Below are 27,366 nucleotides of genomic sequence, written 5' to 3' on the forward strand. Positions count from 1 at the left end.
AGAATGGGACAGACGTGAGGACCCAGTGACCTTGAACTTTGATCTCCAAAATCAAATCACTTCATCCTCATGTTCAAGTGGGCGTTTTTCAGGAGTTCTTGAGTTATTGCATTCACAAGAATGGGATTGATGGACAACCTGAAAACATAATGCTTCTGGCCACGCCTGTCACCAGCACAAAGGCACTACATTTTAAGCCTTTGTACCTGCTGCCATTAAACTATAATGTACATTAGCAGTGGATAACACATACATTATCACCCCCCACCCACCCACACACACACACACACACACACACACACACACACACACACACACACACAGTTCACATATATGCTAGACTCGCTGCTATTTATTTATAATACGTGTCACTTTAACTCTTGTGTTTTTTTACTTCTGTTCCTATACTGTTTTTTTGTTATTATTATTATTATTATTTTTTTTTACTATACTTAATTATCTATTTATCTTAACGTCTGTCTGTCTCGTGCGGCTGCAATAACTGAAATAGCCTACCCATATCTACACATAAATATACTTTAGATAGATAGATAGATAGATAGATAGATAGATAGATAGATAGATAGATAGATATATAGGCTGTGTTCTGTCCTCTCACTGAGGGCGAATTATGAAGTAAACAAACCAAAAACTCGGGTCTTAGTCAACGTCATGACGTAATCATGCGTACTACTGGCTCGAAAAGTTACGTAGGACGTGCAGCGGTTCAAAGAGGAAGGAAGATGGCGGATAACAAAGGCGAGGAGGATATGGAACCGTCTGCTAATTCGGACTCAGTGCCTTTAACGCAAGATAACGAGCAGCCAGAGACGAAAGTAGAAAATGCAGTAATAGTCATAGAAGCGAATTCAAACGGCGATGAAGAAACAGAGTCCCATGATAACGTTAACGAGGCACCTACACCCACTAGCGACGGGGGAGACGTCGTCAGCGGTGGGGTTGTTGGTGCGGGCGGGGAAGCCAATGGTAGCGCTAGCAGCGCCGTCAGCCCGGCTGGGACTAGCAGCAGCAGTGCAGAACCAACAGCAACTGTAACCCTGACTACCGGGGATGTTCCAGTTGGCGGACTCACAACTGAAATGTCCCCCCCTCCTACGGCTCCGGCAGCCACGCCGGTACCAACTCCCATTAATTTTTTGGATACCTGCGCGGTGTGTAAACAAAGTCTTCAGACCCGAGACTGTGAACCGAAACTTCTACCTTGTCTGCACTCTTTTTGTCTTAAATGTATCCCGCAACCAGATAGGCAGATAAGTGTGCAGGTGGCTGGACCACACGGACAAACTGACACACACATAGGTGAGTTTTTCCACAAGTAATGTTAGCTAGCTGTTGATGAGATGTTGGTAAATGTGGCAATTATTAATGGATCTCATTCTAATTTATCGATAACGTTTTCATAATTGTGTACATAACTTTATAACGTTTTTGTGTGTAAGTTATACCATGGAGAAACAATTGTACTACAGCATTTCCCCCCAGGAATCCTAGGACACCCAGTAAGTAAAACTGTATATGTACTGCAATACTTTCATCCTTGGGCCATAAGCTCAATCACCTCCCTCAGCGATAGTTGGCGACTAAACAGATATTCAAGAAATGGAAATTTCGCGATCGCGGTCTGTCAAAAGTTCGAACATCCACAGTTTAAGTAATTCATTCATTTTCGGTGGGAATTTGAGATGGACTAACGTTAATTGACACCTAGATGGTTGATCTGGGACAGTAAACCTGAGACATTACCACTGATGGTCGGAGAGTTGAATGTCAGACTATTGCATTGCACAGAAGAAGCAGTGGCGTGTCTGTCTCTGGTTGTATAGCAACACAAGCATCTCCCCCGGTCGGGAATCTATCATTGGTCCACCCGTCAACACTTCTTCCACCATAATACATAGGCCTATATAAATATACGTTATGTTCTATCACAGATTGTCATTCACTTCTGGCCAATTAGTCTCTCTTAGGGATAAGCTATATATTTCCCCTCCCTTCAGAAATTTATATTTTTATAATAACTTTTGATACATGTCGATAATAACAACTAGATGATAGGAACTTGAATGGATGCTAATCACTGTATAGTCAAACTGATAATTCACATATTCAGTAACAACTAGTAACAGTGAGACAATCTCTTGTGAAGAGACGTACTGGAGAGAAAAATATGAACCCTTGTATGGTATTCGGATCAAATTGAGCCATTTCAAATCTTTCTTTTCTGTGATAAACATGTAATCCTGACTCAGAAAATTATTCTGGATATGACCATAACAATGATCACAAATACTAAACACAGAGTCTTGCAAAAAATACTGCTGCATCCAACATGCCAATGAAAGTTTATCACATTTCACACAAAAAAACGAATACCATTTGCATTTTGAATTGTGTTCTAGTAGAGACTGATTGAATTCCCTAAACATATGTTATCTCAATTGTTTGAAATTGAGATAAAGACAATATTTGTTAATAGATGATGACATTTTTTTAAATTTCAAAATTGTTTTTAAAACCCCAAATAAGTCACGGGTCAATTTGATCCGAGGGATACGAGAGGGCCCAAAAGTGAAGACCATACAAGGGTTAAATACTTAATGTTAACATTTAAACTACGGATCCAATTATCCAACTTTTTCAGTTATGCTAGCCGGGTTTTGGGTATCATCAGATACCAAGTACCAATTAGATACCAGTCTTAGTTAATTAGCTGTATGCCTCACTGTGTGGAAGTGACTGGGATCATTTTTATGTGTAAGGCAACATAAGGCTTGATTGAAGAAGTGCTTTTCTAACCTTGTAAAATAATACATAAATGAATTCATAGACACACATTTAAAGAATTTTCATATAATGAAGAATTCAAATGATCGCCCCTAATGTCATTGATACCTGATCCCGCTATTTGAGTCGGTGTCAGCCCGATAACAGCATTGGATAGGTGCATCCTTAATGTTAATGTCATGTTATTTAAAGGTCCCATGACATGGTGCTTTTTGGATGCTTATATATATATAGACCTTAGTGGTCCCCTAATACCATATCTAAAGTATACTTCCCAAAATTCAGTCTTGGTGCAGAATCACAGCCACTAGAGACAGTCCCACAATGAGCTTTAGAATGTGCCATTTCTGAATCTGTAGCTATTGAGGGGGGGCTGGGGGTGTAGCCTCTACCAACTGCCACTTTGCTAGTTTGAAAGCCATGATGTCTCTCTCATAGGTGGGCCAAAGAGCAGAGAAAGGGAAGGCAGCCTTGTCCCTTATGGGGTCATAAGGGGCAAGGTTGCCCCCCCCCCCCCTTTCCATAATGGCCCATTTGAGCTTTCATTTTCTGAAAGGCAGAGCAGGATACCCAGGGCTCGGTTTATACCTATTGCCATTTCTAGCCACTGGTAGACCATAGGCAGGCTGGGGCAAGGTGAAATTGTCATGCCAAGGGACCTTTTGAGCAATACCACACTTGAGTTTGTGTTGTTGGACTGAATATCAACATGGCTGTGAGTCGGCTGTAATTTGGCCTTCTTCCCTTTTGACCTTGGCTAAACCAGCTTGCCACACTCTCTAGTATAAAATCCTCCAAATTCCTTTAGCCCACAATTGTTCAGTTTTAAATCAGCAGCCCCTTTTCACAAGCTCTTTTTATTAAACAGATTGGGATTAAAATAAAATGCAAAGACAGGGTTTCGTTCCCCATTTTGAATTTTGGGTTAATCCCTGGTCATGACAATTCAGATACGACCTGGATCACAACCCGGGAGTGATGGAAATGGGTGGGAATGTTACATGTCCTTGCCTATTCAGGGGACAGCTGACCTGGATGTTAGCAACTCTTTTCTTGTGCAATTCACATTGAAATCAACCTGCCTCCAAACCATGTCTGACGGAGTCTGTCAATTCTAGTTAACCTTTTCAAACACAAAGTCAACCCTGGTTGAGCCCTCGGTGTGTATGGGACCCTTGAAAATAGGAGTCTTAACTGTCTGCTTGGTTGCATGTGTGATTATGATAAGTTAACTGCTTGATCAGACAGCTGTTGATCAAGCTCTAACTTAGCCTGCTCTCCAGACTGCATTCAGCTTGGTTTTCTTAACGAACTAAACGTCACTGTTTATACATATGTTTATATATTGTTAGCGTTAGCCTTGTTTTTGAGCAGAGTGCTGGACCCGGTGGCTCACGATACCACAGTCATATGAGCCAGACCTGGAGGTTTGCCCTGAAGTGTTCAGGCTTCTGTCCTTCCCTTATCCTCCTCTCAGGACCATCTATAATTTAACCTAAATGTGGAAATTGAAATATGTTCATCTTTGCAGTGCAAAGTCTGTTACAATTTGAGAAACATAGGCTAGCGACCCTTAATGTAATTAATGTAGTTATCAGAACACTTGAAATGCGGAGTGTGTGTATATATATATATATATATATATATATATATATATATATATATATATATATATATATATACATGTATAGATAAAAGTCCCTGTTATGTTATACCGTATATCAACAATGACGCTTGTCCAACCATCCTGGATTGTTGATGTCATGGTCAATGGTGAGGGCATGGCATATGATTGCTGCTTCATTAAGGTCTGTGATGTTGGGTGTAAGGGAGTGAATTATTTTTAAGGCAACGTGTGATCTTGATGAGTTTGATTTAGTTAGAAATATTGATCATGTTGTAGAAACATAGGGAACAGTACCGCAGAATGGGTTGGATAATGTGTTTGTAAAGTAATGGGAGGTGTGGTTAAACCGGAGGTAATCTGAGTTTACCGATGACATGTAATCTTTGCTAAAATTGTTTATGGATATCGGTGACTTGTTGAAAGAAAACTGAGATTGTTGTCTAAAGTGAGTCCAAGGCATTTGAATTTGTTGAGCTGTTCTATTAGCTTTCTCTGGATGGAGATGGGAAGCAGTCCACTGTTTGGTGCGTTACAGACAAGTTCTTTTGTTTTCTCTATGTTCAGGTGGAGGTAGTTGTCAGTGCAGCACTGTGTGAAATAAGAAGTGGAGTGTTGATGGGCTGTAATGCAGTTGTTGTCACTGAGTCAACTAGAGCTGGGCGATATGGAGAAAATCAAATATTACGATATTTTTGACCAAATACATTGATGTTGATATTGTAGGGTTGACTATTGGTGCGTTCACAAACTATTTACATAATGAGATTTGTGATAAATAATCATCAGTATCATGGATATAATGACTAAGTGGGTAGAGGCAAAAAATAGAACAGCTAGAACACTGGTTAGTTCAGAAAGTTACATCACTTTACTGTAGTGCTGCCTTTAAAACCAGTAAAAGACACCATCTGTGTCATATTACTATATCCAAAATTGAAGAAGATATCTGGTCTCATATCAATATAATATAGATATATTGCCCACTCCTACATTAGACCCGTTATAAGAGTATTATCTAAAAATGCATAGAATATGGTGAGGGGCTGATGCAGTAGTAGTAGCAGGGTGTAGAGAAAGGGACTGAGAATCAAGTCCTGAGGGGCTCCGGTGTTCATAGCTGGCTAGTCCATTAGCTAGCTTGCTTGCTCCACCATGTTTTAATGCTACATTGTTTTATGATTGTTTTGGCTGGCTCCAGAGACTGATAAGCTAGCTAGCTAACTAGCCAGCCCTAATGTTAGCCTATCCATCTTTGGACTATCATATTTTTTATATATATATATATATATATATATATATATAATATTACATTACATATTTCTCAGGGTGACATCTCAAATTACTATTTTATTCTTTACTAGTTTTACCTCCCCACGGTACCTGCCAGCCATCAAAAATTGTATTAGTCTCAGTTGAGTTTAAATATCCCATTGTCTAAATGCTTTGCTCCAAAATTACATTATTTTACAGTATCACATAGTCTGAATTGTATTTATAGAACTACCTGCCACCGCAAAGGATTGCTTCTGAAATATATTGTATGTTTTAGATTATTTATTTTGTATTGCCTTTGGTAAATAATGTGGTTAACGTTGTGCAACGTTAACAACATTATTTACCAAAGGCAATTAAAAAGAATTACCTTTAGTAAATGTCTCACCTTGAAATTCACCAAATTTCAAGGTGAATTTGAAATTCACCTTGAAAAATGTTTTTACTTTTAGTAGTTTTACACATTACATTTACACAAGTTTAAAGCCTTTGGTTGTCAGTTACTGCTAGACAGCAGTCATACTCTGTCTGGAGTTTTTGGATGACGGGGTCTCTCAATAAACATAATCGTGAACTACAAAGCATCTGGCCCAGTCTCTCCACACTATGTCCCTCAGTTTCTGATAGCTGTCAATTATTAATTGGCCACTTCCACTGTAGCAGTTAAATCCTAAAAACAAGTTTTTTAGTAACTAGATTTACACCACTGATTAACATGACTTCACATAAAGGATTACGAATTATGTCATCTGGTCCCCAGTCAAAAAGTAGCCAGGCTAATAACCCTGTGTTTTACCTGGTAAGAGGAAAGCTTGGATAATAAGTTATGATAATATTTTACAACATAGATAATCAGTTAAAGTGCATAGTTATTTGTTTGTTAGTATACATAAAATTAGGAAATGGAAATGACAGGTGATAATGCTGAGTTCAGAAACCACTTCACTGTTTCTTACTTGGACTGACTAAGTCATTCATGAATTCGTCCTTATTTGACACTTTTCTTTTGTGATGTCTGCTGTAATAGATGGTGACAGCTTGGAATTTGATGTTTAGCTTCCTACTAATCTAGGCCTTGGGATATCTATATAAGTACCTGTCAGGTGTGTCTGAAGAACACATTATCTGATGCCCCCAATTTAAATGTGCGTTACCCTGCAAAACACACACACATTACAGTAAATCTAAATAAAGTGTAGTGTAGTGCGTTCATCAAATCTAATTTGTGGTTTCCATATTATTGTGATTAAGTAAAGTGAACACTGACACCAAGCACAATTGAAATGTGATGATATCTTTCACTTACAACATACAATACAAGTAATGTCTCCTGAGACTTTTTTTTCTTTTTCTGTATTCCAGGGAGATTTGGTATTATCTTCCAGTTGGTTGCGGCTTGCTTCAGTCTTTTACTTGTACTGGTGTACAGCACAAATATCAAGACTGGGTTCATATTTAGGAAAGCAGTAACCTGATTTAGTAAAGCTAATCTGTTATTGTTTGGGTGCATTGAGGACTGTACTTTTGATGGCTGTACGGGGAACAACATCTAATCCTGCTTTTAAAATAAGGTTTGGGGGCTGGGGGGATCCTCAACACAATCCCCATCCAGCTGCTTTTACAACCAATCACTCAAAAGACCCATGCAGCTGGAGCTTACACAAACCGGCTGTGTGCTGCTCAAGCCAGTGTAGACCAGCTCAAACCGGCTTCAACCGGTTTCTAACTCAGCTGGTGGGTGAGGGGAGATTTTTATAGATTTATGAGGTGGAGGAGGGGGGATGAAATATGCTGACACATTTTAAAACATTTATGTAAAGTTTAATATTTTGCATTATATTAGACTTCAGAAAATAAGTGACAAAGTTAATGCGCTGAACTAATTATTTTTTGGGGTGTATGATTGTAGCAGTTATTCAACTAATAACATTTACAAAGCCAACTAAAGTGATTAGGCGAAACCGTTCTCTTTTGTCCATGTGATCTAATATTCTAATAAAAATGCCAAGGATGGTGAGATTAAATCTTCTGGGGATGAGTGCTAAATCAATTAGCACCCATAAATAGGCAGTGAGTGTCCCACAGTGCCAAGAATTTTTAATAACAGGAATTTACCTAAAGAAAATTATGGAATTAAGCAGAAAGTATGCTGAGGGCCTCTTATTAATCCGCTTTTGTTTGGAGCAGGACTTATCTTAACTAAGATTTAAGGGGGATTCATAAGAAGTCAGGTAATAACTTTTAAGTTAGCTTGTCCTTTATGGTCACTGCGTCTTTGACTTTGTTTCCATTTTTTTCTTCAAAGATTAGTCATCGATTAAATATCGCATTGAATGTGTTGCCCAGTATTTGAATTTTGATCTCATTTGCCTTGGTCCTCCCTTATTTTCTGTCTTTTTTCTATTTTCAGTAAATGTTATGCGGTGTTCAGTGTGCCACCAGGACTACAAACAGAGTGACATTATTGACAACTACTTTGTCAAAGATACCACAGAGGCCACCAGCGCGTCTGATGAAAAGGCTGCACAGGTATGTCAAAACGGTTGGCTTTGCGGCAATGGTGTTTAGTGCATAATTAGTGTATCTGCATCAATGCTTTGCATTGTGGTCTTTCATCCGCTGTGTAGGGGTCTTGGCATAACCTTGGAATTCTGATATTTTATTATTACAGTTTATTTTGAAGAGATGTTCACCCTGTGCCACAGGTTTGTCTGGGATTTTACTAAGCACTAGTAAGATATAAGAAGCTTGTTTTTTTGTTTGATTACACTGGCTTTTAGTGCCACCAATAAAAACACACTATGCAACTCTAGAACCATTGCTCCAATATACAATGTGCAATGTTCATTAATGCTCTAAATTTAAATGAACCAACTGATTCTATAAAACATATCGCTATTTATTTAGTGTCACCATGAGACCACACTCTTCAAAAGATTGTAACTCCTGACCTCTTAGTTGTCAAACTAAATATTAATAATCGTTAACAAAGTGGAGTGTTGCCCGTGAAGACACAGCTTTAACAATATTAGATCTCGTTGGGCTGCCTGTACGCCATGGAGTGCTATTTGGTTTAAGTATTGCAATAAAACTGTGTGTAGTGTATCAACACTCACGTAAACCATTAGTTTAGGCTTTAAGGCCAGACACGGCAGGACAAAATTGTCTTTCATGACCTGGTCAATTTAGAGATTTTGGGCTAATTTGCCTCCAAAGAGGTTTTCTTTCAGACCAGTGGAAAGAAAACAACAAAAAGGATTTGATTAGAAATTGTTTGTAAATTGTGGATTCCAATAAAAATATATAGAAATCTTCCAATACAAACCTCATCATCATCTCTACTTGAGTAGCACTTGCATACACCAAGCTTTCCAGTTTAATTCATATCTATATTCAGAAGGAGGAGTTTGTTCATGTTTAATTCATAGCCTGATTTATAGAACATTGTATTTACATTTTTTATGGCTGTTAGATAATGTCTCATTTGCGTATTTAAAAATGCAATTTCAAAAAACGCACAACATATAAAATATAATTGTCTCAATGAATGTAATCAACTGAGGAAGTTTCATGGTGACATCTATTAGTTAAATTAGTTTTTTTACCCTATTCACCTGTAAAGTCTTATTATACCAGAATGGGTATAGCACTTTGACATCAGACATTTTTCTTTAGCCTCAAAAGGTTCTACAGTGTCCCAAAGCATGTGTTATTAACGTAATGTGTTCATAATAAGGCAACACCATTTAATGATCTGAGCACACATGTACAGGGTTAGGGTTATTCAGACTATGAACCCAGTTATTTCATATGCTTATTCGTGTGATCTTCTCAAGGTGTGCACAAGCTGCGAGGACAACGCAGGAACCATAGGCTTTTGTGTGGAGTGCGGAGAATGGCTGTGTAAGACCTGTGTGGAGGCCCACCAAAGGGTCAAAATTACCAAGGACCACAAGATCCACACAAAGGAGGATGCTGACGCTGCCTCTGGTAAGATGGCTGACCCTCACCTTGAAAGGCTGACCAATGCTTATCGAAGCTTAGAACTGCAAAAGCCTAAATAATACTGACCCCAGTTGCAGCACATTGAATGTGGTGATGCTGATAGGCTGTTGCCATAGTAACAGTGCTGCAGTGTCTGACTGTTTAGATGGTACCTCTAGCTGGGGGACCATACATCCTGAAGTTCTAGCCAGAATTTTCTGAGACCTTTTTTGTCTGTTTATAAACCTAAACTGTCATTTTTTTGCTGTCTATTTTTGGATTTCTTTCACAGTTTTTTATGATTAAGTTACCTCTCAATTGAGTTCTGTCTTTCCAATTAAGTATCAGTGGTGTCTTTTCTCATGTGTCTATAGAGTCTGTTGGTACGCCTGGACAGAGGCCTGTTTTCTGTCCCGTCCACAAGCAGGAGCCACTGAAGCTTTTCTGTGAGACCTGTGACACTTTGACCTGTAGGGACTGTCAGCTGCTGGAGCACAAGGAGCACAGGTCCACACATCTATTTTATCACTTATGATCTGTTGTTCTCCTGTCTGTGAGGTCCTTTAACTGGTATGGTACCAGTATTTTTGGACTACTTGCAAAATTTTTAGTTGATTCCCTACACTACAGGCAGCCAATAGTTTTGGTTAATTTCAGTACATTATGAAAATCAGAGACCAAATGCATACCAAATATTATGCCAATCCGGCTATCAGGTTTAAAGATGTATTAGTCATAAACACAAAGCAGTCCCATCATAGTCATCATAGTTGGTAGAGGAAAAAAAAGGAAAACAATGGCCCACCAATGTAGTTTTGTCATTCACATTTATTTGTGTAGCTCATTATCAATGCATGTCAAAATGGGCTTCATAGCTCACATTGATCATAAACTGTGGCGATTGTATAGGTCATCTGTGCTGGCCGGTTAAAGATTGAAAGCATCCATTTCTTTGCCAAAAATACAGTTCATATATTTTTATTAAATTGCTTCAAAGTCTTCACTTCATATATCTTGAGATTGGACAAACAGACTTGGATGTAAACCTCAACTTGACTGGTTGAAAGAGGCATAAAATTGCGAGGCAGTAATTCAGCTTTCCCTTGAAACCGAACTTATATTTTGACCACATTTCTTATTTTTAACACAATTAGTAAACTAAATAGTTTCCCCCTCTTCTCTCAGGTACCAGTTCCTGGAGGAGGCTTTCCAGAACCAGAAAGGCCTAATTGAGACCAGCGTGGCCAAACTACAGGAAAAGAAAAACTACGTCCATTACTCTGTTTCTCAAGTGCAAAGCAGGTGCGATCACCCAGCATTCTCTGCAGTGCTGCCAATTGACATAGTTACTGCATGTCAGTACCCATGGCCATCAGTTGAAAAAAGCTGTCAGCATTTTAATTGGTGACTAGGGTCTGTAAATGAAGTGTTTTTTCACCCAGGTTAAAAGAGCTGAATGAGACACACAAGAAGGTGGAGCACGAGATCAAAATCGCAGTATTTACGCTTATTAATGAGATCAACAAGAAGGGGAAATCCTTGCTGCAGCAGTTGGAGGTAAGAGAATATTATTTAAGTCAGTTGGCTAGGAATTGCATAGGTTACTGCAAAATCTGTTAGAAAAGATTAGTAGTGAGTTGTAATGGATTGGAAACAATAGGTTTTGTATGCATTTAAGCTCATTCTGCGATTGTCTTTAGAAAAACTTATTTCCATGATATCCCACCACATAATGAAAATATGGTTTGCAAAAAGCTTCTGTGTAGTTTGTTTTTGTACTCTATCTTGTATGTATCTGCCCATACAAATATAAGATATCCATCAACACAATTTTTAAATTTGTGCTATTGCCTTCTCATATGTTATAGATATTGACTATATCTTCATATTTTTATGTATTCTGTTACTAAATATGTTGTCATAAACTACGAATTACCTAGTTTCCTCTTTCTCCTGAACACTTCCCTAAAACAGCCTTGCTGTGATTTATTTCCCTTTCTTATTTTTACTCAGTTCTGTCATTAAATCTGTTTTGTTATAAACTTGACTACTTTCCCATTTGCTATGCTCTTTTTTGTTTATTTTTTGATGCATTCTATTATTGACTGCTGTAATAACCCAAGCTCCCCATGGGGATTATTACATATTAATTTAATCAAATCTAATTATCTAATCCGTCTCTATGCAAATGCTAACATTTTTTTTAATAGCTTGAAGTATTTATTTGTCTTTAGAAGCAGTGCTTTAACCAGAATAATCTCACTTTCTGTCTAGACTGTGACCAAGGAACGCAGTATGAGGCTTGTGTCTCAACATAAAGATACCACCCTGCTGGCTCAACAGATCCATCATGTGCTCAACTTCTGTCAATGGGCCATCACTACTGGCAGCAGCACAGCGCTGCTCTACAGCAAGAGGCTGGTATGTTTCTCATGAGCCCCAGATGTTCAGGACTTTTAGATGTTCAAGCCGACAAACTTAACGTTACACCACAGTCCTTAACTTTCTGAAAGTGCAGGAATATTCGGGTTGGGGTTTGCATGGATGACTGTTGTTGATTGGTGAAACGCAGAACTTGGCTGCTTTAACTTGCCAACTGTTTTATTTAGAAAACAAGGAAGTACTCTTATACTGATTTATGAACATTTTAGGAAAAGGGACAATTTTATTTACAGAACAATTTTATTTTTTTCATAACAGCAAGTACAAGTAAATTTAGGCTTTGCTGTTGGCTTTCCAACTCAATTAACAAAGACAGAAAAAGATAGATGCACTGAACTGCTGGCTGCAGAGACGTTGGCTGCAAGCTTGGGTGAGCGAAGAGAGAGTGTGAATGAATGGAGTCGTGAATGATAAAAATATAATTATCTGACTGTTTTACAGCGGCTGCTTTCTAAAGCACAAAGAAATGTCCATAAAACATTAAACAGCTGATATTGGGGAGACAGCTGCTCTTATAGCTTTAGGGTCCCCTGCATTTCATTCATACCTCTGCAGGAGTAAATGATTTATAACCCATTTCTGGCAATGGAGAACACTTCTCTTTGTTAAAAAAAGTAAATTAAGTAATTGGTCAGGCTTTGCTTTTGGTGTCCTGATTCATTTTAAACACACAGAGAGAGAGAAAGATTGAGTGCGCCAGCGGCCACACTGAGTCTTTTGGGCAAGCAAGACAGAGAGGGCAGCGGTGCTTTGAATTAGAAAACTAAAACCTCTTTTCTGATGGTTACTCAACGGTTACAATTTAAAACACAGTGAGACAAAATCTATTTGTGGTGTTTTTCATATGAAAGGGGCGGGCACACTGAACTGCAAACAGCACAGTGTTTACCACTGCGACCACCAGCCCTCATCCTGTCATGTTGCTTTCTATGCATCAGCATAGTAGTTTGCATAATCTCACAGATCACAAGACAGTCAGCAAATTAGATAATTTTAATCACTGTTTGTTGCTCTAATAAAGCCAGGCTCAGTAACTAAAGGACATTATGTGCTGTTTGTGTGTGCGCGCAGATCCTGTTCCAACTTCGCCAGCTCTTCAAGGCTAGACTGGAGCCAGCCCCCCAGGCCAATGGAGTTGTGCGCTTCTTCTGTGACCCCACCTTCTGGGCCAAAAACGTGGTGAATCTAGGTAAGACAGGCTTATTATTGTATTATGATTATTATCCCCCATTAGTCAACTTTTCAATGTCTACTATTATGTTTTATATATTTGGTTATTGATTTAGCTTAATCAAGATTAAGAGAGAACAATCTTATATTTGCTATTGACATGGGTTTCATTCAAATTGTAGTGGCCTTTGCATGCTTATTTTTATGATACTAAACGGTATTGAAAATGAGCAGAAGGCAATTGATTGATGGTCCCTGTTGCTTAAAAAAGAATAAAGGAATGTTTTGCACCAGTATAGAGCATGTGTACCTCTTCAAAGCAGCACTAGAGAACTTTTTGTAACTAAAAATGATGTTTCCCGAATCGTTTCAGTGGTTCATCCACTCGTAACAGGGTAAACTGCACTTCTGCATTCGCTTTACGCCGCTCTACCTACTATAACTGCACTATGCAAGTTTGCCAAATTGGTTAGTGGATCTTTAGTTCCAATGAGACATAAAAGCACACCTCCTCTCCCAACCTGTTGGGGAACTGAAGTGGGAGAAGTTCTTTAGTGTTCCTTAAAGTCTGCTTTCTGTTATGCCTCTTCTTCTTCTTGTAGGTAATTTGGTAATCGAGAAGCCACCCCAACCTGTGCAACCGCCCGGTGTGATGGTAGGAGGACCCCCTATTTCTCCAGGCCAAGGTCACCATGGCAAACACCCAGGACAGATCAACCTGGCCCAGCTCCGGATGCAGCACATGCAGCAGGCGGCCTATGCACAGCAAAAGCAACAGCATCAGCATCAGCAACAACAACAACAACAGCACCAGCAGCAGATCCAGCAACAGATGCGCATTGCCTCCCAAATGTCCCAGCAGCACGTCAGACAGGCCGGTCCACCAATGGGTCAGCAGCAGGTACGCGAAACATTCACCAGTCAAGGTACCAGTGTGGAAAACAAGTTAACACATCTGTGCTCCAACTGAACACCCTAGAAAAATCCCCCAAACTATTGTATTCATTTTGATCACAGTATTAAATCTTTCCAGACCTCTGAAAGCTTTACCACATGGAGGTCTGGCCATACAAGATCAGGAACTTCTTTAACTAGTTCAGTGCTTGTTGAAAATGTGCCTTTTTGGAACGGCACTTACTTGGCCTGTGGTATTGCTGCTTGTAGAATTCATCAAAACCATATTGTACCCCAAAATGACTAGAAGGACCCCAAACCACTTAATTTGCAACTCCACTGTATAGCCTACTATTGACTTACAGTGTAGGCTATTTCTACATCAGAGAAAGACATTTCTCATATCTCCGTTTATCAACCACCTGAGTGAGTGAATGAGTGTACGCGCACGTGCTGTCGGATTGTTAACGATTTTAACATTTCAGCAGAGTTGTTAATTTCCACACAATTTTAGTGGCTAGACGTATAACAGTGGAGCAGGGGATTTGATTCGTGGGGGTATTTTGGTGACTTAATTAACTCAACCCAGGGTGAGTCTGATGAAAACTGATGTATCTGCCCGGTTCAACGCTGAGGTTTTCTCACATTGCACAGTGCTCTGAAGAAATTATCTCCAAGATTAGGCAACGTTATGTTCTGCCAACAATTTAATACAATAGTAGGAAAATTAATAAATGTTCTAAAATTTGTGAATTGTTGTTTATCTATTCAAAGTCAAAGACAGTCCAAAGTAATTGTACTGTACACAATTTTTTGTGTCTGAGGTCTCAGGCTGGTCTCTCTTTGGTCCTCAGGGTGAGAGGGCGAGTGGCCAGCGGCAAGAGCCAATGTGTTCTTCTTTTACCTATATATTTTGCATTTCCAATTCAAACAACATCAAACTTGGCAATGCTCTTACTTGTGCCCGTAGCAAGACACCTGTCAAGTTTGATGGTTCGAGAGATAAGCACATAAAACACATACACACACACACACACACACACACACACACAGAGACAGACAGACAGACGGACGGACGGACGGACGGACGGACAGACCTTCCTGTAATTTATAGAAAGATGTCAACATTGACTAAATGAATTGCCCTCTTTCTTTAAAGTAGTCTATTCCTTATATTTTATTTAACAAAAATAACAAAGGACATAATGGCCGTCACAAGGAAGAGAAACCCATAATGATCACTTAATTCATCCAATTAACAGTGTTGAGATTATGTTGCATTCCATTCTGTATAAGCTGAACACCATAAATTGTTGTAACACTGTCTGCCTGCCTGAAGATTTACCTCCATGTCATCAAAGTGAATGCAGCAATTGTTAGAACATTTATACATTCTTGTGTACCTCATTAAACCTTTAGAACATTGGCAACTGAGCCAGTAGAGGGTGAATATGAACCACAAAACAACCTTGAAAATCGATTTGTTTTATAACAAACGCCTTTACAACAAACGTCAAAATCCTCAAAATATACGATTTAGTCATAGCAAATCTTAGCATTTGAGATGCTATACCAGTTAATATTTGGAATTTTTAAAGGATAAATGTCTGAAATGATAATTCAAGTCTTCAGTTTGTTTTCTGTAGATTGATAACTCTACTTATAATGTCAGCACTAATTATGTTTTATTCCTTCAATTATATGACACAGAGAATCGCTCGCTGTTTGCATGAATTGCCACATCTGTTTTCATCCATTGATCTTATTTTCACACAGACTGTGTATATGTATGATTTCTGACAGCCTCCAAGGCTCATCAGTATGCAGCAGATGCCAAGAGGGCCTGGCGGTATGAATGGTGGGCCAGGTCCCCCCTTGTATCCTTCCTCCCATCATATGCGTCTCCCAGGTCCACCGCAGAGCCGAATGCCCACGGCTCAGCCGAGACATAATGGACAGCAGTATCCTGCCATGATGCAACCTCAGCTACAGAGACAGGTCAGGGAACATGATGATGTCAAAATGTTGTTTGGGAAAAAAAAAACACATATTGCTCTGTTGTTATCTGGATATTTTAAAACCTCTGAAATAACTTATTCAAAAATTGGTGTCAAAATTTAAAAAAAACAGTACCGGTCAGCCAATACTTTTTAGTCTAAAGCCAGGCGGATATTTATGACGGACTAATTGGGAAACCTTTAAATGTACAGTATATGCTTAAAAAGAAGGCTGGTAGCACCGTAGTACTGCTATCCTTGTAAACCTTAAGTTTTGAGTTCAGAGCTGTCTATCTTGCAGTCTTCTTTCTTGTCTTTGCCGGCACATTGTAGCATATTTTGATGTTACTTCCATCTGTTCATGAGTCAAACAGTGGGACATGATTGGTAAAACTATTAATGGCATGTGCTTCCTCGTGTGTATGCACGAGAAATAAAAACTGGGACCTTTTAGGAAAAAACAGCTGCATTGCACTACGAGAGGTTTGAAAGTCCACACGTAACCTCCTTCAGTAGCAAATTGCCTGCCAATTTGAAAATTTAAAAAGCATAGTCCAATTCACATTTAGTTTTAATATAATTATGGCAGGGTTATACTTGAAAGTTCATTGAAAACTTTTTTATAATTTTAAACAATTATTTCATTTAAATACTAGCGTACCTGAACACCCATATCCAAGATGCAGATGAGCTTATTAGTAGTAGTTGTAATAAAAAAAATAAAAAAATGTAAGTTGTTTTGCATGAAATTTCAAAGAAGGGTATTATTCAGTCCTGTTTCACACTGTCTTACCAAAGTAAAAATACATATAAAGCTGATTACTTGCTCAAGTCAAATAATGTGTAGAGTATTTAAAAAATTTGACTGCCTGCATGTTGGATTGGGTAAGAGAAACCTCCACTATATCCAGCCCCTTTTTCTTTGTGTCTAGATGTCTATAGAATCTGAGATGAGCCACCAAAGGTTTCGTTTCTTACTACAATCAGGGGTTTGGCACCTTTTTCCTACTTTTGTTGTTTGTGTCTTGTGCAGCATGTGTCACTCAATGCATGATCATGCAACCATGTTGTTTAACCACAAATTCTTTTCTGATAAAACACTGAATGACCTACGTCATTGTTCCTATTGTTCCTCCTTTCTTCTCTTCTTCCCTTTTTTCTTTCTTCTTTCCGGTCATTATCCTTCATATCCTCCTTTCTATGGTTTTATTTTCCTTTATCCCTCCTCCCTCTCTCTTTTTCTATGCAGCATTCCAACCCAGGACATGCCGGCCCTTTCCCGGTGGCTTCCCTCCATAATGCCAACCCCACGAGTCCCACCAGTGCCAGTATGGCAGGTGCCCATGCTCACCGTGGCCCTGCCAGCCCCATCATAGGTCCTATCGAGCTCATCCCCTCCGTCACCAACCCTGAGAACCTGCCCTGCCTACCTGAGATCCCACCCATTCAGGTAACCACAGTATTACCATGTTTTTGTTGTTTTGGACACTTTTAGATTTTTGTCAGACTAATTCAATTTCAAATTAAAATGAAATTGGGTGTAAGTATCAAATATTTAGCATAATGATAAACATTAACACACATTTTGATACCAAGCTACATGTATGAAATGTGCTATAAACTGGGAAATGTTTGGAGAAGCACAACTACAAAGTATACAGTAATGTGCTGCATGAGGACAAACAAAAAAAATTGTCGGCTGGTATTACAGCTCCTGGTAAAAATATTCCTTTAAGAAACTCTATTGACCTCTTGAGTGACTTATTTCTCAGTTGATATTTTCCCTACTTCTGTGCTATTTTAGCTAGAGGATGCAGGTTCAAGCAATCTTGGACACCTCCTGTCTCGCTACATCACAGCCAGCACGCAGCATCACCTCGGCTCAGTGGACATGAATCCCTCACCTGGACTGTCCACACACTCTCCTGGATCTTCAGGTACCCTCACGTTCAGGGAAATGGATTCCCATTCACATCTGACAGACATCTGTTAAGGGCTATTTTAATGCTTTATTTCCTGCTTTCTAAACTTATCCTAATCAAATACTTCATTGGTAGGGCCTAATGTTACCAAGATTAGTCATTGGCTCTAATTGTCAAATTCTGCCAAATAATCAAATGTGACATTTTTCACACATGTTATACATTGGAATAACTAGGTTTAATGCATAAACCATTTCAATTTAATTTCCACAAAATTACACTATGATCTCATTTCCATTTGATAAAATGATGTAGTAAAATGTTGGCAATGTAGCTCATCCCTTTATCATATCCTATATTTCCTTCCTAGATACTGTGTACATTTACTGTCCTGTACTGCTGCTTCATCATCACCTGTTTCTTGTCTCATTTCTGTCTGCAGGTCTGTCGAATGCCCACACACCAGCACGACCTTCTAGCACGTCCAGCACAGGCAGCAGAGGCAGGTAAGAACATATGAAGGTGCTTTAGTAGCAAAACACCTTTTTTAAAATGTCTTTTAAAAAAAAAAAGGCCAGGTTAACCGATTCAATAAATTAGACTTAACTAAAATTTAATTCTTGCTGTTACACTGCTAAGAATGATTTGGTGGGAGTAACCCGATTGGAGTGAGCAAAATTAAGGAACAACACTTGCTCAAGCTGTAGGCATTTAAAAACAGCAGTAGCCAACGTTCTAACAAGAACAGGATGGTAATGAGGTGCCACATAATCCTGTCCATGTTGCAGTTTAAACCAGACGCTTGGAAATCAGTTTTATCAGAAGTATAAAACTTCTTGTCGTACACTAGAAATTTCATTAGTTAACACTCACTGCTGCCTTTACCTAACCTTAAGAAAGAAGTTTTAGTTTCCTAACTTGAACCCCAATACTTTTTTTTTGGCAACCAAGAATTTACCAAACCCCCTTTTAAAAATGTGTCAGCTTAGTTTTGCCTTGCTTTACTTACTTGGTTAAGCACTAATGGGCCAAAATGAAACAAGCACACTGTATTTTTGTCCTGTAATCAACATAAGGAAAGTCACAATCCCTGTGCAATCTCAGTTATCTTAACAAGTAGAGTCTTAATTAGTAGTTAATTGGTTTGAAGTTGTTAAGGCAATTGTTTGAATTCATTAATAGTTTCCGCATGTGTTGTTTTTGTGTGTGTTTAAGCTGTAGCTCTGCGGGGAAGGCAGGGCCAGGAGGTGGAGGATCGGTGGAGCAGGTGAGGGTGAAGAAGGAGCCTGGTACAGACGACAGCTATGGCTGTCCAGCTTCTTCTCTGAAGACGGAGAGGGGCAAAGATGCCGGAAGGAGTGCTTGCATGGTATGATTTCTGACAGAATCCATCTACGTCTTTGCCTTTGACATACTCAGACATTTGCTTCTTATTAATGGGAAATGCATAAAAGATTATACATGTGCTCGCACAGTATTGTAAGATATATGAAAATAAGACCATTGTTAAGAATATTCTTGTACTGTCTTAAAACCGTCTGTTTTTGTGTGCGTTTTAACCCCAGATGAGCAGTCCGGAGGACAGTCCCCTTCCTGTCTTGGGAGTTGTAACTGCTGGTCAAGATGCTCTCAAGGCTTTAGGGGAGCACATCAAAACAGAACCCCAATCTGAGACCCCTTGTTCTGGACTTAATGGCTCCAATGCTGCCACCTCCTGTTCTTTCACTACCACTATGACCACCACTACCTCGTTATCCTCCGAGAACAGCAGCAGCACGGCGGGGACTCTACTTACTAATGGAAACTCCGACAAGGGGACAGAGACCAAAGGGGACGGGGCGTCTGCTGGAACAGGCAATTCTGGTGGGAAAGAGGACGACCCCAATGAAGACTGGTGTGCTGTTTGCATCAACGGTGGTGATCTGCTGTGCTGTGACCGCTGCCCCAAAGTGTTCCACATGAAATGCCATGTACCCACCATAAAAATCTTCCCAACGTGAGTAATCAGTATAGGGTTGTTTTTTTGTGTTTTAACTGTTGTGTTACCAGAGTTAATAAAGAAAACAGAAAAAAGACTTGCCCAATGTATGAGATTCAATGCTAAAACCAGAAAATGTTTTAGACATTGACAAAGTTGGTCTGATTTGAAGGCCCACACTAGTGGACAAATATGTCAGTCTAAACCTGATGTCTAAGTACACAACTCAAAAGATTTGTCTTTGGTGGCTGTTAGTTGCTCATGCAGATGGAAGATAATGTTAACACAATGTCCTCTGTGTGATTTTTGTGTCTCAGGGGTGACTTTCTCTGCACATTTTGCCGGAGTCTAACCATCCCAGAGATAGAATACTGTGATGACAGCAACAAAATCAAAAGAGAACAGGGCCTGAGTCCTGAGAACCAACGGGTCAGTACAGCCACCACGCCCTTTATGGACTCTTTATGATTGGTACAACACAGCTAATATGCTTCTTCCTCTCTCTGCAGAAATGTGAACGCCTCTTGCTGCACATCTTCTGTCATGAGCTCAGTGTGGGCTTCAGGGAGCCTGTTCCAAGCTCTGTAAGTAGCTTGACATGACTTGCACACACACCCACACATACAGTTCCAACTGTTTACTACCTGATGGCACAGGTCCTATATATTCTGTCCTTGTCCCATTCGTCTTGTTTCTTATGTGGTGGCAAAAGTTAATTTGTCTTTCTTTGTTTTTATTAGTCCAAGAATGCTCCCATTTTTTGTTGACCAACAAACAGATTGCTCAAACTCACCAAGGTGGTTGAAGTTGACAAGGTTACCACTTGGAATTACAAAGGAAGAAATATTCTTGTAAAAACAAGTAACTTTTGGTTAAAATTCCAGTGTACTTTTACCCCTTTTGCAAACTAAAACATTTTTTAAATGCAATGAAAACACCTGTTGGTACCTTTTATCTGGCTTTGGAGTTGTTTCATTTGTATTTCGGTTTATCTGCCAAACTGCAAGCCACGTTGTCCTCCACCTCTCATGTTGAAAGCAAAGAGCAACTTTTCAACATCCTCTGAAATAGAGACGACGTCTAATCCAGTTTTGTTCAACTAGGTGCCAAACTACTACAAGATTATCAAGCACCCCATGGATCTGAAGAAGGTGAAGAAGAGGTTGCAGTTACGGAGCTCCCAGTACTACAAATCCATCCAGGAGTTTGTGTCTGATATGCGCCTGGTCTTCACAAACTGTGCAAATTACAATGAGGTGAGCAGCATGAGTCTTGCGCCTGCTTTGGGGAATGGCGTTTGTGTGTGAGAGTGTGCATGCATGCAGACAATGGGTAAGAGTAATATGAGTTGAAATTAAAATAGCTAAGATAGAATTGACAATTTTCGTGTCCAAAAAAATACTAGGCTAACACACTAGGTCGTTTCATGAATACTTTTTTGCAAAATGCAAAATCCTAAAATGAATAGATCCAGAAGGACCCCTTACAAGATAGATAACATACACCCCTTATGCATGCCCTTTGGAATAATTATTCTAGTCTTAGTTATGTGAAAGAACAACACGTATTAGAAATATATTAAACATGCATTGAAATATTTGCACCATCTCAACATAGAATTCCCACCATAACACTATACACACACACACACACACACACACACACACATACATACACACAGGCCAAATAAAACATGGATTCTGATTAAGGTATTTAAATTAATATACTCGAGACACACACATTAGAACGTGATCTATGAACCATTTTAGATTGAAACGTCTACTTGTACATAGGTTTTATGTCATGATCACGGACGTATATAAAAGAATCGATGAAGAAAACAATTTGTATATCAGTACAAGGTATTGTATATCACCTCAATATATTAGTCTAACCCTGGCATTGGAAAAGGAGGTGGGAAGCTGTGCTATAGCCTGCAATGTGCATACAGTTTTATACACCTACTAACACTGGCTGTAAGAGGGGGGAGAGGAGAGGCGTCTCTCTTCACACTGGCTGCAGGAACATTGTCTGAACTCTTTTAACATTGTCTGCATCACAATAATAAATCACAAGTTTGGTTTTTATTAGATCACTGTGGTCATATTCTTCTAAGGTGAAATTATTTATTTGAATGTATATTGGATCTGTTTATTTTGTTTGATTATTTGGTGTGGGTGTCACTTTAATTGTTTATTATATCCTGTACCCTCTGTGTGTAATAAAGACTCTTGGAGAGAGTCAACTTGACAAAATCTACTATAAAGCAGACTGTATATGATCCTGTATATACAGTATAGGATCCTTCCAGCCTCATGAGGGAGCTTCTGTTTTTATCAAGAAGTGAAAAATGACTGGAATAACAACCCAGACTGCCCTAGGACATCACTTCATTTGGCTAATGTTAAACTCAAAGGCTCTGAGCTGCAGGACAACCTCGCATTACGTGCAATATTATTATGAAACCAAAATTAACAGCAAGCAGGGTTCTCACTGAAGAACGATATTTTGTAATGCTTGATACATCTTGTGTCAGTTTTGTTTTGCATGACTTATAAATACAAACAAAGACATTTTAAGCAGAAGGACATCACTTTAATTAGTAAGTCTTCAATTAGTGGGTATTCAGGTTACATATGTCAACATCCATGGCAACACATGCAGTATAAGGGGCTAGATTTTCAAGATAGATTGAAGCTCATTTCATTGTCACAGTTTCAGAGCTGGAGTCTTTTAAACCCTGACCTTTCAGACAATTTTTAATCCAACAAATTGAATTTGTGTAGTTAAAGAATCAGTAACTCTCTTATTAACAGAAGCTTTCTTTAAACATTTGGTTGAGATAAGTCAGGAAGAATCTGCCTATAAACCAATAAATACAAAAAAAAAAAAGACTCTGAGATGTTATGAAGGAAAGCTTTGGAGACCAGCAGTACTTAAAGCACTGGTTAATTAAAGCTTTTGATGTTGATGAATACTTTTTTCAAGAATATAGTGTTTTCAGTGGGCTACAGCTTCTTAATCTTTGATTCATCAAGGTCTGTGATTACATCAGTTGAAAGACAACATTGTTAAAACATACTATCAACTTATAAAACCTTAGGTAATGCATTTATTTACTATAGTTATTATTTTTTAACAAACAAACACAGAACTGACATTTGGTAAAACCAGAAATATCTGTAAAAAATGAAGTACATTGTATGTACACCATACAAATACATAGGTTTATAATCTCAAATGACCACACGCCGCCTGTTGTGTAGCCTATGTGACTAAATGGCCCTAAGAACACCTAAGAGTGCAGACATTACTTGCTGTTAATTTTCTTCCAACATGGTGATGCACACCTCTTAGGCTTGAGCACAGTAGGCTGTTAACAGATATCTGATCTGTTATTATCTAACCTGCTTGTGCTGTGATCTATTTTCTTTCCCCCTGCTGCTTCACTGTGTTTGTTGTAATGTTATTGCCCCTTTTTAGATGTCTCGAATAATCCAGGTTTATGATGAGGAGAAACAGATTAATACGCAGGTAAGCCGTTTCCAATAGAGAACAGATGTCCTGTCTCCTCCCACTGAGGCTCCAAGAAATGTTTTTGCTTTTCATCTGAGCATCTAGAAGTCATAAGCAGCACTTTCGAACTATAGATATAATGCATTAAACGGCTAAAGAATGGATTACATTTCTTTCCATTGCATTTTAATGAGAGGTGGTAAGAACAGTATGATAGGTTACAGGTTATCTGGAGGTGTTGTTAAAGTCTAAAAATATCTCCATGTGTTATTTGTTTAAATTTACTTCTGAGGTCTTTGAAACCAGTCCATTAAGGGGCGTGTATACTCATTCAGAACTTTTTCAAATAGCTTCAGAGAAATCCTCACCCACACTTTTCCGATGTCAGATTTGGATGATCTGTGTCCGACCATTTGTGTAACTTTCTGAAACTGACAATGCAACGTTCAGTTTCACTTTATGCCATGATTGGCCAGCTGTGTGTGGTCAAACAACATGTTGTACAAACCACTTATTTTCTAGTTTAACCCAGTCCATTGTTTTAGGGTGTGACCATATGAACGCTTAATTCTGCAATGTAAAACAACAATTAGACATCTACGTTGTTAGGGGCTGTGCCAACCATAATTAGTCTCACGTACATTCATTTTGTTTTTAGGTATATTGTATGTACTTGTCATTTTCTATTTCAAATGCATATATTTTCACTTTCAGTCTATATATAAAGAACATATGTATGTAAGATGAGAATTAATGGTTATTTGAGAGTATAATGCTATGTGTATACACATGTATTTGTACATGATATATTAAAGGGGGACTTAACACTAGGCTGAGAAGCAGTGTTTTGCTGCTCTCTAGTTGAAAGTTTTACGTCTGTTTTGCCTCAGACACTTGTATTTCACTGCAGAAAGGTGGAACAGTAAACTCCTGGAGGTCAGCAAATTTAAGATTTTAAGGTGTGTTAAGTTACTCTTTATTGTGAAAGCAAAGTATACTTTTACAATATATTTAGAAGTGAAAAAGCTATAGATAAGAGAGTGAAAATGAAAGTGTGTGTGCGCGTGCAGTACAGGCCACAAGTTTGAACACACCTTCTCATTCAATGCGTTTCCTTTATTTTCATGACTATTTACATTGTAGATTATCACTGAAGGCATCAAAACTATGAATGAACACATGTGGAATTATGTACTTAACAAAAAACTATCAAATAACTGAAAACATTATATGTTATATATATATTGAGTCTTATATTCTAGTTTCTTCAAAGTAGCCCTCCTTTGCTCTGATTACTGCGTTTTTACTCTTGGCATTCTTTTGATGAGCTTCAAGAACTAGTCACCTGAAATGGATTCCCAACAATCTTGAAGGAGTTCCCAGAGATGCTCAGCACTTGTTGGCCCTTTTGCCTTCCCTCTGTGGTCCAGCTCACCCCAAACCATCTTGATTGGGTTCAGGTTGGTGACTGTGGAGGCGCAGCACTCTCTTTCTTGGTAAAATAGCCCTTGCACATCCTGGAGCTGTGTTTGGGGTTATTGTCCTGTTGAAAAATAAATGATGGTCCAACTAAACGCAAACCGGATGGAATGGCAGGATGCTGTGGTAGCCATGCTGGTTCAGCATGCCTTCAATTTGGAATAAATCCCCAACAGCGTCACCAGCAAAGCACTCCCACACCATCACACCTCCTCCTCCATGCTTCATGGGAACCAGGCATGTAGAATCCATCCGGTCACCTTTTCTCCGTCGCACAAAGACACGGCGGCTGGAACCAAAGATCTCAAACTAGGAATCATCAGAATCATCTTCAGGTTTGAAGCACTATCAAAAAAGCAATGGCTGGCTACATTGAAGAAACTAGAATACAAGACATGTTTTCAGTTATTCCACACTTTTTGGTACATAATTCCACATGTGTTCATTCATAGTTTTGATGCCTTCAGTGATAATCTACAATGTAAATAGTCATGAAAATAAAGGAAACTCACTGAATGAGAAGGTGTGTCCAAACTTTTGGTCTGTACATATACATACACACAGAAATTTGTGCGTGCGTGTGTGAAAAGTAAATCCATGTAAGAGGCTTAAGACAAAGTATGGCTTGCGCAGCCCCTCATAGTATTTGGTTTAATTCCTATTTCATTTAGTTTTTAAGCAAATCACTTCACACGAGCATCAGTCCAGACCTCATTTTGTGGCTTTTATAATACCAAAAACCCACTGGCAGTAATATCAGTCCTTTTCATATATAAATAAACTTCTGGGTTAACGGCTCATTTCCTGTAGCTGGAACAGATTTCATTTTTAAATACATTGTATACAGCACAAGTCAAAAGTTTGGACACACATTCTCATTCAATGGGAAAGCATTTTAGTTAGTTGGTGTGCTGTCTGTAGAGGAACATAAATGGATGTTGGAAAGGCAATAAGGCTTTTCTTTTCATTTAACTTCACTTCATTTCATCTATAGAATTGTGTTTATGTGTCAGTGGTATTGTCATGCTCTAATTGGTATTAAACAACCAATATTTAACAACCTTTTAAAAAATGCAGATACTTTATTTCGCCCTACTGCTTGATTCATCAACCCTTAGTTTTAATGGAAGTACTTGAATACAGCCTTATTGTGGAAATTCTTAATGGAGCCACAGTGGGACAAGGCGGCAGGATATCTCTGCTCTGTACAGCAACGTTGAGCCGGGGCCACCCTACCACCAGGAGTCCTAACCAGATCTAATTTGTCTCCTCATTCTCCTCTTCCTTCTCCCTGCTTCAACCCATTCATTTCTTCTACTCAACGGTACTCTCACCCCCCCCGGCTTCCTCCTTATCACTTTTCACCCTCTTCTTGTCCCACCCCCTTTTCCTCCTCCGGCAGGTGGGATCAGAGATGGCGATATCCGGCAAGGCAGTAAGCCTGTACTTTGAGGAGAAGCTGCAGGAGATGTTCCCAGGGCAGAGCTTCCCTGAAACACCTGAAAGCGAGGCCCCGGACACAAAGGAAAAGGAGGAGGAAGACACAGACGACTCTGAGGGGGATTTCATACAGCCAAGACGTAAACGATTAAAAACAGATGAGAAAGTGGTCCACATCAAGTGAGAACCAACCTTAAAAGAAAAAAGAGAAGTGAAAAACTGTCTTCCTCACGTCCCACTCTTCCTTTGTTTGGGGCAGCAAACTAAAGGGTGAGATTCACTGTACAAACTGCTAGGTTTATCTCATCCTTGCCTTTGAAAGAATTACAGTCAACTACATTATCAGAACTCATGAGGACAGGAACATAGAAGAGCTTCATTTTCTCCTTATTTCATGGACACTGAAGAACTTTCTTGTACAGAAGTAGGACTTGTTTTGCATTAGTTAAGTTAATGATTGGTACTTTCTTTTCTATCATCCATTTGCATTTGTAGATTTGTTGTGACGATTGCTTTATAAAACATTTGAATTCCCTATTCCCAGTTCTTAATGTATTATATCTATACTTTGACATGAAACCTACCAAGTATTTGTATGACTTTGTGAAAGCATTATGTACATAAGAGAATCTAGCCCACTGAAGGTATTCCTACAGTATAGATGTTTGGGTGCGTCATCAATAAAACCTGTTCTTGAAATATATAAAAAAAAGAAGGTGTGGTGTGGAGTAGGTTTGGGATAGCTGGGGAGCTCTTAAAGGAGCCGTTTCCACAATTATAAAAATGAGACCAGGGACTTGACATTCCCACACACTTTTGGCGATATCTATATGTAAATAA

At 39.0% G+C, this 27,366-nt stretch overlaps 1 protein-coding gene across 4 annotated transcripts; it reads left to right on the forward strand.

The window, feature by feature from the left end:
* Positions 1-704: 704 nt before the first annotated feature.
* trim33 (tripartite motif containing 33) lies at positions 705-27,230 on the forward strand. 4 transcript variants are annotated; one of them, XM_034876533.1, is made up of 21 exons: positions 705-1,320; positions 8,115-8,233; positions 9,541-9,694; positions 10,063-10,195; positions 10,874-10,990; positions 11,131-11,245; positions 11,963-12,109; positions 13,202-13,319; positions 13,903-14,201; positions 15,998-16,192; positions 17,124-17,180; positions 17,441-17,641; positions 17,996-18,128; positions 18,556-18,619; positions 19,329-19,482; positions 19,679-20,109; positions 20,409-20,520; positions 20,601-20,675; positions 21,195-21,347; positions 23,575-23,625; positions 26,489-27,230. In XM_034876533.1, the coding sequence occupies exons 1-21, from the start codon at positions 744-746 to the stop codon at positions 26,708-26,710; spliced, it is 3,627 nt and encodes a 1,208-aa protein (XP_034732424.1). In that variant the 5' UTR covers positions 705-743; the 3' UTR covers positions 26,711-27,230. The 4 variants fall into 4 exon arrangements, with proteins under 4 accessions (XP_034732424.1, XP_034732425.1, XP_034732426.1 ...); XM_034876534.1 differs by lacking the exon at positions 23,575-23,625; XM_034876535.1 differs by lacking the exon at positions 17,124-17,180.
* The last annotated feature ends 136 nt before the right edge of the window (positions 27,231-27,366 follow it).

Source organism: Etheostoma cragini, chromosome 7 (genome assembly GCF_013103735.1).
Source record: "Etheostoma cragini isolate CJK2018 chromosome 7, CSU_Ecrag_1.0, whole genome shotgun sequence".
NCBI lineage: Eukaryota > Metazoa > Chordata > Actinopteri > Perciformes > Percidae > Etheostoma > Etheostoma cragini.